This window comes from Stegodyphus dumicola, chromosome 1, assembly GCF_044657685.1.
Source record: "Stegodyphus dumicola isolate Sdum_Otavi_A_Nest chromosome 1, ASM4465768v1".
Lineage (NCBI taxonomy): Eukaryota > Metazoa > Arthropoda > Arachnida > Araneae > Eresidae > Stegodyphus > Stegodyphus dumicola.
The window spans coordinates 52244685-52265434 of record NC_140768.1 but is presented as its reverse complement, the minus strand read 5'-3'; the positions used below and the strand labels follow the sequence as shown (position 1 = coordinate 52265434).

The following is a 20750-nucleotide window of genomic DNA, read 5'->3' as shown; positions in this document are numbered from 1 at the left end:
TTGCAATCCCAGTCTTCTTGGTTCTTGGAAACCATGAGTGAGAGGTGGTACAGGATCGTACAGTTAAACCTCTCCACCATACCCCATACCATCAGACTGTGGATGTAATGGGGTCATTTGCGCTTTCTTGATTTCCAACAAGTCGCAGAGTCCCTTGAACACAAAGTGAAGTTTCTGCCTTGGTCGGAATGAATCTGGAGGGGAGTCCCAAATCTGGATATCCAATTCTGTAACAGAACTTCAGCTGTCGTGACAGCCTCTTGATCTGGAACTGGGTAAGCTTCGGGCCACTTCATAAAGTAATCCATGACAATGAAGATGTATTTGTTGCCATCTGTGGTCCGTGGAAAAGATCGAAGTATGTCGAGGGCAATTTGCTCGAAAGGCGCTCCTACATTGTATCGCTGCAGCCTTCCTTGGCTACGTCTCTTCAGTCCTTTCCTGGCTGCGTAAGCATCACAGAAGCGCTCTTGGATTTTGTTTAGTGTCTTCATATAGCCCAAATGCCCTCCTGTTGAGCTGCTGTGTATTTCCTTCGGAACATCAGGTATTCGGTTTCAAGGAAGCAGCAGCTGCCATCTCTTATTAGTTCCATCATTGTTTTCCCATAGTTGATACAGTCAAAAGTCTTTAATCCGGACTCGTCGGGACTTCGGCGATTCCGGATTATCGATTTTTACGGATTATAGATCATCAGTTTAAATCTGGTAAGATGGCATGCAGAAATTATAAAATTAAAAATATGAAACCGTAATTTATAAAATAATGAGCAATTATGATCTAAAGTATATCAAAATTTACAAAAAAAAAGAAGCTTAATATTTATTTGTTTACTTTATTAAACATTTCTTTCAATGCACGCATGCGTAAAGCATACATTATGCATAGCCGAAATTAGAAAATTGCAACCAGAAAACTATTTGATTTGTAATCGTGATATTTATAATGATGAGGAATTTGATTTAAATCATATCAAAGACTGAGTATATTGAAATGAAATACTACATTTAGTAAGGAATTATAAGCCAAATAAAATAAAAACATCTGCTCTGAAGATAACGATAGTGCTGACAGATCAACTTCCAGTTCATTGCGTGCCACGATGTTCGCCCCCAGCGCAGAGCAGCGTGAAATTGATAAACAGATTTCGGAACGGTTAGATAAACAAAGGATATGCTTTTATCCATTTTTTTGTAGCAATTCCACTTTTTGATTGATGGACATCGAAACATACTTTCGTTTTGTAGATCCTTTGGGAGCTCCAGCATCGGAAATTCTATTTGACATAATCGAAAGTTCAAGCTTACTTTTATAAAATTGCTCTTACAGTCTGCAAAAAATAATAAGCCGGATCGAATTCGAAGATTAAGGAACAATGCAATCATCAACATTAACTGAAATAGATAATTAGATAATTTTAGCTTATACCGTCCGTTATACATTAAATGCGCATGCGAAAACGTATTCTGCGCTTGCGCAGATGCATATGCGCAGTCGCAAAGGTCTTGCGCCCATGCGTAAACGCCCATGCGCATGCGTTAACGCGGCGCATGCACAGAAAGATTTTAGCTTTGAGGTCCGGATTATAGATCATTCCGGATTATGGTTGTCCGAATTAACGACTTTTGACTGTATAAGACTCCATTTTGGAAGTGGAGTGAATCCCAGAGAGCCCAGTACCTTTTAGTTGTAGGACTGAAAATGGAAATGTCCTGCCACTTGGGTTTTGTACTGGATGATTCCTTTAGTTCTATTATTGGTTTAATGTCAGGATCCGCTAATTGGTTTTCTCTAACTTTTCCATCACTCCATGGATCTGGGTCAGTTGGTGTTGAAGATGTTACTTGTCGAATACTCGAATTCACCTACCTGTACTTAGCCTCGCCTATTGCAAGACAAAACTTCCTAGATAAAGCATCCACATTTCCATGGGAGGAGCCTTTACGATGTTTTATCTCAAAGTCATATTCCTGGAGTCTTTGAATCCATCTGGCTATTTGTCCTTTGAGATTTTTGAAATTCAGTAGCCAGATTTTTGCAGACATCAGGTGGACAGTTTGGGTATGCTTGATGCGCCAGCCTCTCGATGTCAGTCACCAGTTCTTGAAGGCTTTCTGTGATTTTCTGCTGGTGAGTTTTCAACTGCGGATGCCTACAGTCCTTTGCGCATGTTTTCTCGAATCTCATTTCCATCGCATTCGAAAGGCCGTTGAAGTTTGAAATCTGGTCTTCGGAGAGGATCCTTAAGATGTCTGCAGCATCTCCACGGAGTGATGCAGTCAACAGTGAAGCTTTCATGTGGGAGTTCCATTTGTTATTTTCCACAATCGAAAACTGGGTCTTATATATACTCCATGATGATTTCCCATCCTATGTGCTTAGTTTGATTACCGTATGAGAATAAACTGGGGAAACCTTGAAATCTTCAGTTTCGTTCTTGAGGTCAGTCCGGTTTTCTTTTGAAACATCTATGTCTTTCTGGAATTTTCTCAATTTTTCTTCCAATCGTTCTTCCACAGCTGCTATTTTTGCTCCAGTATTCTCTCTAAGCTTTATGATCTCGCTTTTAATCTTATCTTGCTCCACTTCCATCTGTTCGAATTTCTCTTGCATCTTTTCTTGTATGGCTTTTATTTTGCTCTTGATCTCAGCCTTTATCTCCTCTTGTCTGGCTTTCATCTCTTTCAGTTCGGCTTACATTTCAGCTCTTATCTCTTCCTGTCCGGCTTTCATCTCAGCCCTCATCTCGGCTAAGAAGTCCATCAAAGTCTTTGTTTCTTCCACCATGGCTTTCCTCTGCAGGCAGGTCACTGGTATTAACTCGCAAACCCCACTCATGACACCAGTTGTTACATTATTTTTTTCGTTTCACGTTCATATATACGGGTTTATGTGGATTTGGAGTGAACAAGGATGACATTACTTGATGAATTATCAAAACACATTTTATTGGCTGGTATTATTCAAACAGCTCTAAAATCACATTTATAGTAGTCGATATCACTTTTACAGTTATTAAAGAACTACTATAGACACGCTGTAACAATCAGTGACACAGCCTTCAGGTAATTAGGCTATAACGGTGAAGACAGTTTCACAGCAAAGCATCAAATTACAGCTCACCACTCTGCTTGGTTGTTCTCGGAATACATACTCTTGAGACTCTACAACTCACAGTGCAGTCGACAATACAAAAGGGTTCGGCTCTCGACTCAGTTCAGTCGTTCCCGGAGCTTAGCACACTCCAAGACAAAACTCGACGATGCACTATCTCACAATACATTAAAGACTCTCTTGATGCACTGATGCACTTGACAACTAACTCAGGACTAGACTTCGAGACACTTGCTCAGTGACTGGCTATCAACTCGCTAATGAGGCACCAAGTAACTTTCGGCGCATCAGCAGGGTTTACATAGCTTTTGGCTTGTGCTCGAGAACATTCTGGGTTAAACCGGTAAGAATTCATTCCAGAAGGTTCTCTATCCGTCTATGGCATATTGCCAATTTTGTTGCCGAATGTCACTAAATGAGCAATTTCTCGCCAAATGTGGCAACCCTGCCTTCCCTTGCCATTTTCTGGTAACCCTTAAACATGCTTTGCGGGGAAGCTATCTTACCATACCTGTACATATCGTAACAATATTATTTCCAGTTAAAAAGCATATTTTATGCATTTTAAGAGACAGTGTTACCTTTTACATGCAAAGCTTTCATGTGACATTAGCACTAAATACAGGTTTTCCCTTATCTGGTCTTGCTGTAATTGTTTTCTGTTATAGCCGGTCATTTGTATGAATTAGATTTTCATTGCCACTTTGAATAGTGCATACTTAAATACACTCATGCTTCAGTTAGTAGTAGTTATAATCTAAGCTTTTAATGTCATAGCCATTAAATCAGTGCGTGTGTGTGTGTGTATATATATATATATATATATATATATATATACTGTCTACCAATAAATATTTTAAACCCATGCAAATGTCAAATCTGCGATCCTGATATATGCCACAACATCTACTGTTAAATATCATGTAGGAAACAGCTTTGGTAGTAATTGCATGCAAGATTCTATGAAGTACAGAGTTATCTGATTTTGAGAAATTTGTAATTGTTGAGCATCACAGAAATGGCTGTTCCTTAAGGAGTATGTCTAGCAAGTGAATTACTCAAAATTGACAGTGGCTAATGTGATTCCAGAAGTTGAAATTGAGCATTAATTGTTGGATTGTGCCCCAGTTTGGTAGACCCTTAAAATTGGGAGACAGAGACCAACAAGTGCTGTCCAGAGAAATTCTAAAGAATTGCACCCAACCGATGGCCCACATTCTGCAGGGATTTCAACAGGCATCTGGTAGATTTGTTTTGATGAATACCACCCATAAGGAAGCACATCTGCTTGGCCTTCTTGGTTGTACTGTTGCCCATAAGCCTATTTGCATTTGCTATTTTGTAATTTTGTTCAGTGTATTCTGTATTTCAAAGTTCAACCACACAGCTGTTTTAATGTAGTGCAAAGCATATCGACGGTGGACTGTAGATTAAAACACATTTTATTGGCTGGTATTATTCAAGACAGCTCCAAAATCGCGTTTATAGTAGTCGATATCACGTTTAAGTCGTCGAAGAACTACTAAAAATGGGTTCTGTGGAGCAATGAATCAAGATTGGCCCTCTATCATTCAGATGGCAGGGTCTGGTTCTGGCATCTGCCTGGAGAATGAATTCTGCCAGAATGCATTGTGCCCAAAGTAAAGTTCAGCAGAGGTTGAACTATGGTCTGAGGAGGTTCAGCTGCTATGGAGTGTAACCATTGGTCCTAATTCATAGTAAGCTCAACACCAACACGTACTGCACTATTTTGGATCACACTGTCTTCCCATTTTATGGCTTGGACCTATGTTACTTTCAGGATGACACTGCCAGTTGTCATATTGCAAGATCCGCCATGGATTGGTATGGTTTCAGTGGGTCTAACCAAGTAGGTTGCCTCCCAAAGCCCTGACCTGAACCGTATTGAGAACCTGTAGGATGAATTGGATCTCTGAATTAAGGGGTGCAACAACTGTCCAACATTGGTGAAGGAACTTACTTGCCTTCTCTAAATACCAATAGCCATTATACAAAGACTTGTGGAAAGCATGCATTGGAGGTTTGAGGCTGTAACTTGCACTCGTGGAGGCTCTACCAACTATTGAATATGAATAAATTTTGTGTTTCTTTTTTAACACAGGTGTCCAAATACTTCTATATATATATATATTTTTTTTTCATGTGTGTGTTATTTTTTTAAAAACTACGTTAATATGAAATGATGAATTTGAGCATTCAAAAATGAGGCAAATTATATGTTAAAATTATATTATTGGAAAGAGCATATTGATAATCCAAGAACTTGTACATTATGTATGTAATGAATTCAAGGCTAGCAAGCGAATTCAGTGAGTGGTTAGTTATGAAACCTGATATCTTTTCAGGACTTTTATAAGTAAATATATATATATATATTTGGAAAATATTCTCAATTTAGTTCTTTTTTGAAGGATTTAAGAACAAAAGTTATTGTAGATGCATTATGGAATAATGGATGATTGACAAAGAACGGTATCTCAGTATGTGGTAGTTTTGAAGGAGAGGGCAATACAGTTAGATAAAAAATTATCAATGGTGTTGTTTTGCTTCATAGTAAAATAGAAAAAAAGCTTAAATTATTATTTTTACTTACTAAATGCATAAATATATAACAAATATTCATGTGCAAAATACATATTTTAAAAAATATGGTTTATAACCTGTGATTGCTGTTTTAGTTTAACTGCTTATTTATGCATCTGGCCCAAAGTGCAGTCGTACAGAGGCTTGTTAATTAAGAACATGCTGTAAATGTTAGATACTGTCAGTTATTAAATTAAAACTTCAAATCCAATTCTTGTATGAGTTATTTTAATATATTACATATCCTTTTAATATTGCAATTCTTGTCTGCTTTTGAGGGGCAGATTGTAGTTTTATTCTTTTATTAAATGCAGTGGTCAGTCGACTCCAAGAACAGTTTCCTGCTGTGTCAAGAACATTAGTTAACATGGCTTTAGATAGTAGCAGTTACAATGAAGAACGTGCCAAACAGTTTCTTGCAGCAATGACACCTCAGGATGGGTGAGGATTTTGTAGCTGTAATTTGAAAATATGAATTTCTTTGCTATTGATTATGCACTTGATTTTTGTTTTTCCTCTCTGTGTGTGCATAAATGGTAAAAATATTAAAATATTTATAAGTTGTTACATCTTACCCATTTTCTTGCCACAAATTTTGTTTCTGTATTATAACAGCTTTTGTTCAGTTTTGTCTGTTTAAAAGCTCATTAAATTTAAATAAGATTTATTTCTTAAGTTTTGTGAAGCTTGCTAATTGTTTAAACTAGGGGTCTTCAACCTTTCACGACTGAGAGCCACATCAATAAATTCACAAAGATCCGCTGGCCACATGTTTCTCAAAAAAATAGTGTAGTCAGAAAATTTATATGAAAAGGGAGGTTTATTTTGCAAAACTACAATTGATTCTAAGCGAAGAAATAGTGTTACAGATTTATATATATTGGTGCAAAAAGTCAAATGAAATTCAAATTAAAATGTTTTGCAACTTTTTTTAACTATAAAAAAAAGTATAGAGATGATTGTACAGAACAATAGTACAAAATGCATTTACAATAAAAAAAAAAAATAAAAAAAAAAAAAAAAAACTTATATTACTGAAGGGAGATGGTAGTTACTTTAGTTTTAATGTGAAATTCGACATTGTTTTTGCTTGATTAAAACTTCGATATCCGGTTTAATCTGTGTTGTTGCAATTCGTAAAGTTTCCTCCAAATATCTCTCTGTCAGCTGTGTTTTTGATTTTAGGATTTTCATTTTACTAAAAAGCTGTTCACATATGCAGGTACTGCCAAAGATAGAAGCATGAAGAGCGCATTTTTACGAATTCCTGGATACTTGTCTTCGGTCACGTACTTCGAATAAAAATCAATTGATGCAGGATTTTCAAGAAACTTGCATTTTACTGCAGAGTCACACTGTAGATCTATAAATTCTAATTGAAGTTCAGGTGGAACACTTCCAACATCTACTGAAAATGGCGAGGAGTACATTCTGATAAACATTTCATTTTCACGAAAATCTTAAAATCTGCTTTTGAATTCCTCTTTCAAATTTGAAATGCATTGTATATAATTATTTGAATTCCATGTTGTAGAGTTCTTCACACACTCCATGAATTTTTTAAAAGTGATTGGAATTCTTATTTAGCAACTTTCCTACAGGATTAATTTTGTCTCAAAAGCTTCTTCAAAGTAATAAAGATTATGAACAAGTAGATTTTTTCCCAGTAACTGGTAGTTCAAATCATTGAGATGACCTGCAATATCGACAAGAAATGCAAAGTTTTGCAATCATTTCTCATCATTGAATTTGTGAATAGATTTCCCTTCAGATTACATGAATCATTGAACTTTGCTCTTGAAAGAAAGTAGGCGCGGAAACATCTTTCCCTGGATCAACAAACGTACTTCCATGTAATACACAACATCACCTATTCAGCTTCCAATTCACTCAAGAGCTGTTGAAATTGCCTGTGATTAAGTAATTTAGACCAAATGAAGTTAACCACTTTTATAACAGCATTCATCACATGTTCAAAGTTTGAGAAGGACTTTTTGCACACATTTGCTTGGGGGATTGATGGAGTGGAAAGTCATCATAGTATTATTTCCACTTCTCTTCACATCAGATTTCAGTAATGGGTCTATTTCTATTTTCTCTCTCATAGATTTAGCACCATCTCTAGTTAAGGCAGACATATTACTGAAGTCTAACTCACATTTATCCAAAGTTTGTGTCAGACTGGAATACAAATCTGTTCCTCGTGTCGTACCTTTAAGTGCAACGACACTGGCTAATTCCTCTACAGTTGTGAAGTCTCTATCAAAGGCACGAATAAAAATGGCTACTCATGCAGTAGCTGTTTCATCTGTTGATTCATCCATCACTACAGAATAAAACTCAAATGTTTTGCATTTCGATTTTAATTTACTGAATATATCTGTTGCGAGATCCTCTATGCATCGTGCTGCTGTCACACCAGACAAGCTAATATTCAATATGACTTGAGCCTGTGATGGACAAAGCATATCAACTGCACTTTGAAGACATTCTTTTACAAATTCTTCATCAGCAAAGAGTTTTCCATGCTTAGCAATTTTTCCTGCTATCATGTAACTAACATGAACACTATTTTCAGATCCTTTATTTGCTGTGGTGAAGGAAGACTGCTGAAAATTTAGTTTTGATTTTAATTCACTCATCTTATTACTTCGAAAAAATGACCTTCCAATGCAGAATATTTATCACTGTGCTTAGTATCATAATGTCTCTTAATGTTGTATTCCTTCATCACATCATTATGATGATTCCATTCATCATAATGTTGTATTCCACTGTCAATGCAAATAAGCAAACTGTCTTACCCTTATATACAAAAAATAAAGATCTGCCGTTGTTTTCTAAAAAAAATTGCACTTTTCCTTCAACTTTTCATTTTTTGGTATCACAGCTTGCCAGTCTGAATTTTAGAGTGTGGAATGAGCGTGAGTAACCTAGCTTAATATCAACTGTAGAAAATCTACTTATCACCAAATGAAACAGCATGTTTACCATTACCGTTCTCTTTGATAACTGATTGCAACATTAAGAGATATAGAATTCTGTTAATTTATTCCCCCTCCCCTCTATAGTAGCAGCATGCTCAATGTCACCTTTGGCAAAGTATTGACGAAAGATTGACACCTGTTGCAAACGTGTTAGAGATACGAATCTACCCTGTTTAAGGAATTGAGATTTTATGTATAGTCAAATTGTTTATTTTTAAAATTACATAAGATAAAGTGAAATTTTTGAAAAATTTGTTATTTTCTGAAAATTTTATCTCAGATAATGTCAAGTATAAGAGAAAAAATATGACAAAAAGCTCACGAGGCAATTTTTCTTGAAATCAAAATTTATTAAAGTTCTTCAATTTTTCTTCAGATTCAAATGTGGGGCCACTAAAATGGCTTGAGCAGGGGGCCACAAGTCGAAGACCCCTAGTTTAAACAATGGAATTAGTAATTAGTATCAGAGTGGCTAGTTTTCTTTTTTCCTTGTCTATTAAAAGCCTTGCCTTGCAAAATATAGTAATTTTAAGTAAATTGTTTAAATAGTGAATTGTGTATTTTTTAAAAAGTAAATTTTTCCCTAGTTTGAATAATGTCAGAAAAACCATGCCTTTTTTCTTATTATTATATGAAAACTTACATGAGATTTATTACCATGAAAACTGCATGTAATTTTCTTTTTTCAAGTTTATTCTCAAAACATTATATTTTGGTTAATCTGATTCATTTCATGCAAAACTATTTTAACCGCCAAGAATAATTTACTTGGTGAACTTCTTCATTTATAGCAACCTGTTTTCTCTTCCCTTTCTTCATTGTAGATGAGCAGAAAAATGTCATCGTTTGTACTTTCAATAATTAGTAACAAATTGCGTAAAACACATTTGGTGTTATTATTTTTTTAAAAAAGAAAAAAGATGCCAAATTTCAAAATGCTTCAATAGGTAAATTCATGTATATCTTAGAAAATTTTGAATAAAAAACTAATTTTTTGCAGGTGTTTTAATTAAAAATTAGAAATGCATCTACTTTAAGATGATGTTAAAAATTTTATAGGTTATAACACAGAAATTTTTTCGAAAAATTTATAAAAGATAGTTAAAAATACAAATTTTAAAAATAAATAATAAAAAATGTGTGAATTATATTTGGATTAAGCCTAAATTTCCAATTCTGGAAGAAGGAATTAAGTAAGTTTAATATAAAAAGAGATATTAATAAATATATATCAAATTCAGTTGACATTAAGGAGCTAAAATCTTGAGAGCTAATTTTTTTAAAAACTACTCTTACAGTTTTTACAAAACTTTAGTGTGGCATAATTGGTGGAAAAAAAATCGGCAGGTCATTGCAGAAAAAGTCCGATTTTGTGTCAAACTAGCTATATTAGAACAATGCTAGATGTAAATCTGATACATATCCTAAGTCACATTTTTGAGACATGAAAAATGCAAACTGAATTTTGTCAATCGGCCCAGTAGAACAGGACATATAAAACTGCCCCCCTTTTTTTTGCGTGCAGTGTACATTTTGAAATTTTGATGTACAGTCAAAAGTCGTTAATTCGGACACCCATAATCCGGAATAATCTATAATCCGGACCTCAAAGCTAAAAACTTTCTGCGCATGCGTCGCGTTGACGCATGCGCATAGGCGTTTAAGCGTGCGCGTAAGACCTTTACGACTGCTCATTTGCGTGTGCACAAGCGCAGAATACGTTTTCGCTGCGCGTTTAATGTATAACGGACGGTATAAGCTAACATTATCTAATTGTCTATTTAAGTTAATTTTGATGATTGCATTGTTCTTTAATCTTCGAATTGGATCCGGCTTATTATTTTTTGCAGACTGTAAGAGCAATTTTATAAAAGTAAGCTTGAACTTTCGATTATGTCAAATAGAATTTCCGATGCTGGAGCTCCCAAAGGATCTACGAAAACGAAAGTATGTTTCGATGTCCATCAAACAAAACGTGGAATTGCTCCAAAAGATGGATAAAGGCATATCCTTTGTTTATCTAACCGTTCCGAAATCTGTTTATCAATTTCACACAGCTCTCCGCGGGAGGGGGGGGACGTCGCAGCGCAATGAACTGGAAGTTGATCTGTCAACACTATCGTTATTTTCAGGGCAGATGTTTTTATTTTATTCGGCTTATAATTCCTTATTAAATGTAGTATTTCATCTCGATGTACTTCGTCTTTGTATGATTTAAATCAAATTCCTCATCATTATAAATATCACGAATACAAATCAAATAGTTTTCTGGTTGTAATTTTCTAATTTCCGCTATGCATAATGTATGCTTTACACATGCGCGCGTTGAAAGAAATGTTTAATAAAGTAAACAAATAAATATTAAGCTTTTTTTTTGTAAATTTTGATACCCTTTAGATCATAATTGCTCATTATTTTACAAATTACGGTTTCATATTTTTAATTTTATAATTTCTATATTTTATAATTGAAATTTTTAGCAAATCTTAATTTTATTCTACGATATAAATTTAATTCTATGAATTGGCAAAATTAGATTCTATTTTAAAATTATTTAAGAAGAAAGGTGAAATATTTGCTTAATTAAAAAAAAAAAAAAACTTTTAATAATTATTAATGGTAAACTTCTTTTTTGAGGTATGAGACTGTAATTTGAAATTTTCAAATTGACCAATTTTATTTTTATTTTATTTATTTATTTGATGACTCAGAAGAAAATAACTAGTGAATATTATTTAAACCATATCACCACATGCTTGTGCTTTTTGTTACCTTTTTATATAGGTGTTCAATGGCTTCTCATTTATTTAACCAGGGTAATGTAGCAGCTTTGGCAGGAGGGAGAATCCTGTATTTGTAGGCCATAGCATATATATATATATATATATATATATACAGACTGATTCTAAATTGTTTTTACAAGTTAAGAGGGATGATAGTACTCATCCAGATGAGCAATAATTACCATAGAACATAGGGTCACATTTCGCTCTGAAAGGCAGAAAAGATGAATATTAGAATTCCAACCTGAACTTACAACAGTGTGAGAGCAAACAAACCAGACCAAAAGTTGCACAAATTAGTTAAGTGAAAAACTTCAGATAGTTCACAAAATGGTTAAAACCGAAAACTTCGCTTTCAAGAGTTAATTCGAGCTCAGACTTTAATGGCAAACACTCATATGCACATCTTTGGTTGGCAAGGTCTCAACCTCACAAACAATTGCAACAAGTTAATTATCTAAATTATAAGGGGGAAATTTTCTATTAGGGGTTAAATCTGCTACCTTGATATCAAGTATCAGTAGCAGTTTTTTCCCCCTTCGCCATCTTCTATCCTGCCCACTTGGACTTAATGTGCTGGGATCATTTTACTTGAAGTGCCCTTCAATGGGACACAAAGTTCTGACAGCGGGAACACAGCATGAACTTTTCATGCTAATCTCGGCTTACAGTGGAAGTTAGTTGATAATATTCAGCCCTTGATTAGATAAATAACTTGTTGCAATCCTTTGCGAGGCTGACTCCTTGCCAACTAAAGATGTGCTTTTGAGTGTTTGGCATTAAAGTCTGATCTCGAATTAACACTTGAACGCCAGGTTTTCGGTTTTATCCATTTTTGTGCACTCTCTGCGAGTTTTTCACTTAACTGATTGTGCAACCTTTGGTTCAGGTTGGAATTCTAATATTCCTCTTTATATTTCTCTTTTCTGGAATGCGAACGTATGTTCTATGTGACTATCGCCCCTCTTATATTGTAAAAACAATTTAGAATCACCATGTATATATATGGTTTTTGATCTCAAATGAACCAGAAGAATGAAACATGTTAATCGACTTTATGAAGCTTTAATTCATTTTCCCCTGATGAGTTCTGAATTGGAGTTTCAAAAAAGAAGATTAACTTTTTAATTATATAATTTTGTATATTTTCCCTTTTGCATTTTTATTTTTCTAGGTTGTTCTACTATGAATTCCCTCTTTAATTCTATTAGTTCTGATATTATGTTATAACTCTTGTACAAGGTTGCAATTATTATATTATAGAGGAATTGCCTTGCTTTTATTCCAATTTACTAATTAATTTAGATGCTTTAAGTTTATTCTACTTCAGTTCTGCAGCTAATAGTGCAAGACGGGTTTTAAAAAAATTTTTATTCTAATTTTTAATTTAAAGTTTTAGCCTATTTATATATTTCTTTATATATACACACATATATATATTTGTTAATTTGTGCTTGTTTTGACCTTAGTAAAGAAAAGATCTATATTCACAATTTTTTTTTCCATTACTATTCAGAACCCGCCCATCAATTCCTCATCAAGATGCTGGAAGTGCAGCAGCCCAAAGTGAATCTAGTCCATTAGCAGCATTTCCAGCTGAATCTCCACCAGTACCTCCTCCCCGTAGCAGGCATGCTTCTGTTTCCCAAGAAAGTGACACAGCATCAGGTTCTCGACATTCAAGCCTGGAACGGCATTCCTTACGAGGTGAACTTGCAACTTTTCTACATATGTATTTTATTTCAGTGTTTGTTTTTATAGTTAGAAATAAGTTTTATGTATAGCTGAGAAGCAGAAGCTAAAAAATGGATTAAAATATTCATAATGTTATGAAAAGTTAATTGTAGTAAATATTATTTGAAAATAAGATTTTATTTTAATTGCACAATCAAAGTAATGCATTTCTCTGAATATAAACTGGCTCATGTAAAAACCTAAAAATAAGATTTTATTGCAAAAATTCAGCCAAAACTGAAAATCCATGTATAAACCATATTTAAAAATCCAGCTGTATCTATTGTTAAATTTGTAAATAATTTGTTATCTAACTTAGACCTAACTGATGGTGAGTGCCAATTTATTTTCTGTTCCATTCAAAAATATTCTAAGAGCACTGTAAAATATAAAGGCACTTTTGTCTCCAGTGGTCTTTGTTTTTTAACACTCCTGACTTTTAGACATGCATATCATTTGGTACTTTGACAAATGAAACAGTGAATTTTACTCTAGTTTTAAATTGTGATAACCAACCACTATCAAACATTCAGGTTTTTTTTTTTTTTCTCTCCTGTCAAGTCCACACTTGTTTTCTTGAGTAAAATAACAGTTCTTCCTTTCTGCAATATAGTTACAGATGTTTGGACAGAAAAGAATACCATATTCTGCTAGTAAAGTTTTCTCTTTTGTTGAGCAATGCTATAACTGAAAGTGAAGATATTATCTGTGAGGTTGGTGATAACGATGTTAATAATAAAATGAATAGGAATGACTTTCTTCTGCACATGTGTCTAGCAAAGAGAGATTTCTGAGTATTTCTAGAAAATACTTAATTAGATACCAGTTTTGAGAAATTTAATTAATGTGTATTAGATTTGAATAAAATAAAAAGATATTTTCTAGTTGTTTAACCTTTACTACTATTTTTGTGATCAAATTATTTGTAAATCATTTTGAAATAATGTATAAGCTGTCCTCCAAATGTCAGTAGTAAAAACATTTGTTACAAATTAGCTGCTTTTCATGGAAATATATATAATACTCAATCCTAAATTAACAAAATAGTGTAAATGATAATGGGGAATGTGCTTTCTTTGAACAGTGTATAATATGTCCAAACTGAATGCAAGATGTTACATGCATGAAATCAAAACAATTTACTACCTAAAGAAATAAAAATGAAGTTAATTTTCTTACCTTTGTCTTTTGCACAGGCAAGAAGAGTAGTCACTAGAAGTTGCAATTTTCTTGTGATCCGAACTATTGTAGAGGAAACAAAAATATGTTTAATGTACATACACTCAGAACATCACAAAAACTGCACACACACACACTCTCCCCCCAAAAAAAGTCAGAAAACTCTCTAGACATCCACAGTTGTCTGAATTTTATAGCTAGAAGTATTCCATTTTATATTGTGACATTTCCTGCCACTTGTGTTCTGGAGAAGGAATGCAACCAAAATCATGATAGGTAAAGTCTACTCTGAAGTGGTTTCACAGTTTATTCATGTCTTGTTCTTAGCATTGGACATTCTGGATGGTCTTTCTTAGGAATTCCACTATCAGACACATTTGGAGATTCTGGGGAATCTCTGTCAAAGATGACATCTTCACGAGATAGAGGAGTTGGTAAACTGTTTACTTCGTTTAAAAGTGATTTCTCACTTAGGCAGAAGAATTCTCTTCTCATCTTCTACTTCAAGATGATAAAGCATGATGTCAGGAATTCACTATTCATTGTCTTTATGTTAGCAACACAAGTATATTTGTCTTGTCTCAGATAAAGTATTTTGGCCATAGGCCATTCATTTGCTGTCATCACTACCAATAAGAACAATTTGACTTACACCAAGTGTGGTTGGTAGTTTGCGCTTTGAGTGAAATTTCAATTGATCCAGGTATTTTATTTGAAATCTTTTCATGAGGTTTTGTTTAAGATTTTGGTGGTAATGAAAATGTTTTTGTAAATGAGTTGTATCAAAAATATCGAATTCAGATACAGAATTAGCAAGTACTTTTTGTAAAACTAAAGAAGGTGTTAAAGGTTGTAAGTCTCCGACATCTTCTGACAGATAAGCCAAGGATGACTATTGATTATGCATTCCGCTTTGCACAAGATGGTAGACAGCTTATCGTGATGTTGTCGGACTTGTCTTAGCACTCTATTCAAGTTTCTTCTGGTCATTTTGATTAACTGCTTTCACCATCTGCCCCACCAGTTGGCAGTAAGAGGGATGGAAATCTATTGAATCCACTGAAGTCATTTCGTGTATGTTTTAATATTCTATAAAGTGGAAAACCCTATTGGTTCCCACAAGATTTGTACCATTGTCAGAATAAATACACAAGGCCCTTCCTCTTGATATGGATTTCTGAAAGGCCAACAAAAGGGTTTCGGTGCTTAGTGATTGTACAAACTTTGTGTGTACCGCTCTTATTACAGAGGTCATCTTGTACCTAAGCCATATCTCTATTTCTTAAGTATAATGATCCTCTTAAATCATCCCCCATTATTTCAAATGAGGCTGCATTTTTTATGACAAGTGCTTCTTGAAGTTCCGCTAAGTTACATTTATAATGGTTCAATACTAAATTCAACAATTAATGTATGTACACTTCAATTAATAATTTATCTTTATACAAAGCAAAACATCATACATTCAGTCACCAAAGTATAATTATCTGACGTGGGTGAGAAGCTTCCCACAAGGTCATGAGTATGTGATTTGTCTGTGGTACTTTAAATAAGCTATATGAATTAGTCTTCATTTGATAAACATGGATCATCATGACTTTTTTTTTTAAACTGCAAAACCCAAGCCACCTTTTTATTGAACAATCATATTTTTTTTTATTTGATTTTCGGTAATTTAACCCTCCTTTTTACTCCTTCAACAGAAGAATCATTACTAGATGTTCTATTTTTAAATTTGTTTCGTAATTGCTCGACTTTTGTTTTCAACAATATATACATGTCAGAATGAGAAATTATCTTCTTATGTTCTTAATCAAATATATTTTGATTAGCTTTCATATTTTTCAATAAAAGATCTGAAATATCTCAGTTAGCAGCTTCTAAAATTTTATAAATGTATCACTTAAAAGCAAAAAAAGCTATATCACATTCTTTGTGATACACAAGGCCCTTCCTCTTGATATGGATACACATACATACATTTTCAGAATTTTTTAAAAGTACGTATATCATAAGCTGATAAAAATAAATAAATGTAATGGCTTTTGTAATTTTGTTGTTAGGTGTATTTTTAGCATGGGACAGGTGATGTTTTGATTTAGCTTTTAACCTTTTAACTGTCAAGTTATTTTGATGATTTGGGTGCATAAATTATAATTTTTTTTTAAATTTCAAAAATGAAATGTTTGCCTCGCAGTCAAAAAAATGCCGTGCACTTTGAACTTTAACCTCTATCCTTTGAAACCTTCAGTAAATGCTGCCATCTGTTGAACTGAAGCCGAAATAAACTTCTCACGATATATATTTGGGTATAACAATATGATGCACTCAAAAAAAATTAGCCCGTGTAATACTCAGGCGTGACATTTTGGAATACCAGTGCTGTGCCCGAGATTATTTCGGGTATGACAGTTAAAAGGTTAAAGCTTCATCTAGTCTACTAGTAGCTTTTGTAAAATTTGTTGCTAGTGTTGGTGTAACTGTTATTAATTTTCCATAACTAATTTTCTCAATTAGAATCAGCTTTTTATAAAAAAGCGGCTTCCCTGTTCAGCTGCCAGATATTGTGCATCAAATTGAAACATTTTATAATTGAGAGAAACAAAAATGTGGCTTATTTTCTTACCTTAGCATTTTGTAGTCAGAAAGAGTAGGTGCTGGAAAACTGAAATTATCTTGTAATTTAACTACTGTAAAATTAATGAAAAAACTAATATTTATTTAATGTTCACATACTCAGAGCATCATGCATTCACAGAGTTCTGAACCTAACTAAAAATAATAGAAAACCAAAAAATTCTGGATATACTCAGATGTCCAAATTCCAACAAGAAATTTTCTATTTTGCATTGCAACACAAGATCTAAATAAGCAAACATCAGAATTTTTTAAAAGTACGTATATCATAAGCTGATAAAAATAAATAAATGTAATGGCTTTTGTAATTTTGTTGTTAGGTGTATTTTTAGCATGGGACAGGTATGTGATGTCATTTACTTGTTTCAGTAGCAATGATCTTAAGAAACTGTAAGAACAGTTGTATGATGGATTGCTATTATATGTGGGTATATACCATTGATGGGTTTATTATGCACCCAGTAAGCAAATAAAGTTGACCTATGATGGACCTAGTAAACAAAGAGAGCCCCCACATGCATTATTGATCATCGAAATCAGATTTTTGATACACAAACTGAATTAAAAGCTAGAATGAAATAGGTCATATTCAAATTCAATGTTTAAGTTCCAAGAAAACTTAGCTAACTTTGTAATGACATTATGTGATATATGAGAAGTTAATTGCTGAGTTATTGACTGCATTCTAGCTCTTGCAATTTGAATCAGGCATTATACTTTTTTCCTTTAATTTCTGATCATACGCTGCTAGCGATTAAAATTGCTACACCAAGAAGGGAAGGAATTAGCAGAATCTTATATACTGTACACATACAGTATAATGAAAACAAAGTATGATTAAATTTGCATGTTGTTAGTGGTACACAGTGTGCAGAATTCAGTACACAGAACTACCATTTCTGGCAACAACAGCTCTAATCATCTTGTTGAATTTAGCATAGATAACAAATACACATATTTCATTCTATTTAGCTTCAGCTGTGTGCCAGAGTCTGTTGGTTATGGTATTTGGTGATAGCATGCCAGTTGCTCAGCAATCCATGACCAGATGTTCTCAGTGGATGCAAGATTGGAGGAATGTGCTGGCCAGAGCAACACTCAAAATTCTGTGTACAAGAAATTTTAAACACTGGCAACATGCAGTTGTGCATTATTTTGTCAAATGCTGGCATCATGTAAGCCTTTTAGACACAGCTGTTGCTCCATAGGGTATAGCTAAGGGCCGTAACATGATAGATACATACATAACAGCTGCCGTTCCTGACATAACATACCAGAAACATAATAGCTGCTGTTCACGTTACCCACTAAATATGAACAAAAGGTGACTAAGCTGTGTACCCAATGACACCCATATCGGCACGTTAGGTGCTGGGCCTGTATAACGACGACGAATGCAAGCAATCAAAATTCATTCTCCTCTTTCCTCCACATATATATATGTCCATCATAATGCTGTTCACAGAACCAGGATTTGTCTAAAAAGACAATGTGGTGCCATTTCTTGTGTTGCTCTCTGTGTGGGCATTTGTCATCCTATATATCAGGGGTGGCGAACCTGCGACTCTTTGAAGGATTATTTGTGGCTTTCGATAGATGTACCTGAGTGCCTTTTTAATTTTTGTGTTATTATATTTTTAAAAATTATCGTTCCGTATGTGTTTCAAAATGTCTTTTAAATTACCGATAACAAATATGAAAGACTAAGTGCAACGTTTTAACAAATTTCATTTCCGTCCAAGTTAACAGTGGTATGACTCATTGAAAACTGCGCGAACGAACATAAGCAGTGTCATAACAGTTCCGTTTGTCAGATTTTCTTCCCCCTTCGACTGCCTTGTGAATTATGAGAAACATATGGGAGTCAAGGCCTTGTCCGGGCGATTGCTTCTCGACGAATGACAATCTACGTAATTGACCGACTCCAGACCGATTTTGAATTTGTAAACTTTCATGACAACGGACAGTTGACATTGTGCCCTGGAAACAATTTCTATCACTCTTGCTACAGATATAATTTGTAATCTGGAATTTTGGGCAAGTTAACTATAATTTGTTTCGTAGTATGTAACACGTGTTGTTATAATTTTATTAACTCAAAACTTGTACTTTCTGAAATTTCTTTATTTATTTTCAGTTCTTTTAAAAATATAATCACAGAAAACAAAAATAAAAAAAAGAAAATACGAGCAAGAAAATAGAAGTTTTAACTACTTGCGCTAAAAAGACGTTCCACGTAAGGCGAGAAGCTTTTGTCTCAAACCACGCGCAAAAATGAAAATAACGTTTTGAACACGTCGCCTAACAACGAGATTGTTTATTTCTCGAGTTACATTTCTGGATTGCACTCACAGACACGGAGTGGCATAACTGAGACACTTTACCACTTGTTATATTGTAGCGCACGGCACCGCAACCGTGAAGTTTACTCGTAGTGCAAGTGGTTAATAACGAGTCGGAGGAGAATTTCTTTTTTATTGACAATAACAGAAAAGCATTATGTGTTACAGTCAAAAGTCGTTAATCTGAACTCGTCGGGACTTCGGCGATTCCGGATTATAGATCATCAGTTTAAATCTGGTAAGATAGCATGCAGAAATTATAAAATTAAAAATATGAAACCGTAATTTATGAAATAAAGAACAATTATGATCTAAAGGGTATCAAAATTTACAAAAAAAAAAGCTTAATATTTATTTGTTTACTTTATTAAACATTTCTTTCAATGTAAGTTGTTTAAATTGCTTCATTTTATATGATAATACTTTCTCTTTAATTCTATAAACAGACATAATTTCTTCTTCAGTTACAAAGTTCCGCTGTTGAAGTCCTATAATTGCTGTGTCGAGAATACCGACCAATCTGTCAATCAAAATTTTTTCGTTTTCAATAACCTATGTGTCACTTTCTTCACTATCGGAAACGAATTATAATGACGAGGAATTTGATTTAAATCATATCAAAGACGGAGTACATCGAGATGGAATACTACATTTAGTAAGGAATTATAAGCCAAATCAAATAAAAACATCTGCCCTGAAGATAAGGATAGTGCTGACAGATTAACTTCCAATTAATTGCGTGCCGCGGCGTCCCCCCCCCCCCGGCCGCAGAGCAGCGTGAAATTGATAAACAGATTTCGGAATGGTTAGCTAAACAAAGGATTATGCGTTTATCCATTTTTTGCAGGATTCCACTTTTTGTTTAATGAACGTCATAACATACTTTCGCTTTGTAGATCCTTTACATATTAGTAAATATATATCGGAAATTCTATTTGACATAATCGAAAGTTCAAGCTTACTTTTATAAAATTGCTGTAACAGTCTGCAAAAAGTAATAAGCCGGATCCGAAGAAGATCATTCGAAGATTAAGGAATAACGCAATCTGCAACATTAACTGAATTAGATAATTTTAGCTTAGCTTATGCTGTCCGTTATACATTAAACGCGCATGCGTAAGCATATTATGCGCATGCGCACACGCATATTTGCAGCCATAAAGTTCTTACGTGCATGCGTCAATGCTATGCATGCGCAGAAAGTTTGTAGCTTTGAGGTCCGGATTATAGATCATTCTGGACATAAATTCCGGTCATAAAATCATTCCGGCCCACCAGCGGCCGAGCGGTAAAGTTGCTGAACACTGGTAGTTCGGTCCGAGGTTCGAATCCCGCGAACGGGCTGGCTGCATGGGCGTTTTCGTCGTTTT

At 34.2% G+C, this 20750-nt stretch overlaps 1 protein-coding gene across 2 annotated transcripts in view; it reads left to right on the top strand.

Moving 5' to 3' along the window:
* Positions 1–20750, top strand: part of LOC118199287 (uncharacterized) — a 122458-nt gene that overhangs the window by 56180 nt on the left and 45528 nt on the right. For both annotated transcript variants that reach the window (XM_085814399.1, XM_085814403.1), the window contains 2 exons: positions 6033–6159; positions 13005–13195. In XM_085814399.1, the coding sequence (XP_085670525.1) occupies positions 6033–6159; positions 13005–13195 (318 nt within the window). The remainder of the gene's footprint in view (positions 1–6032; positions 6160–13004; positions 13196–20750) is intronic.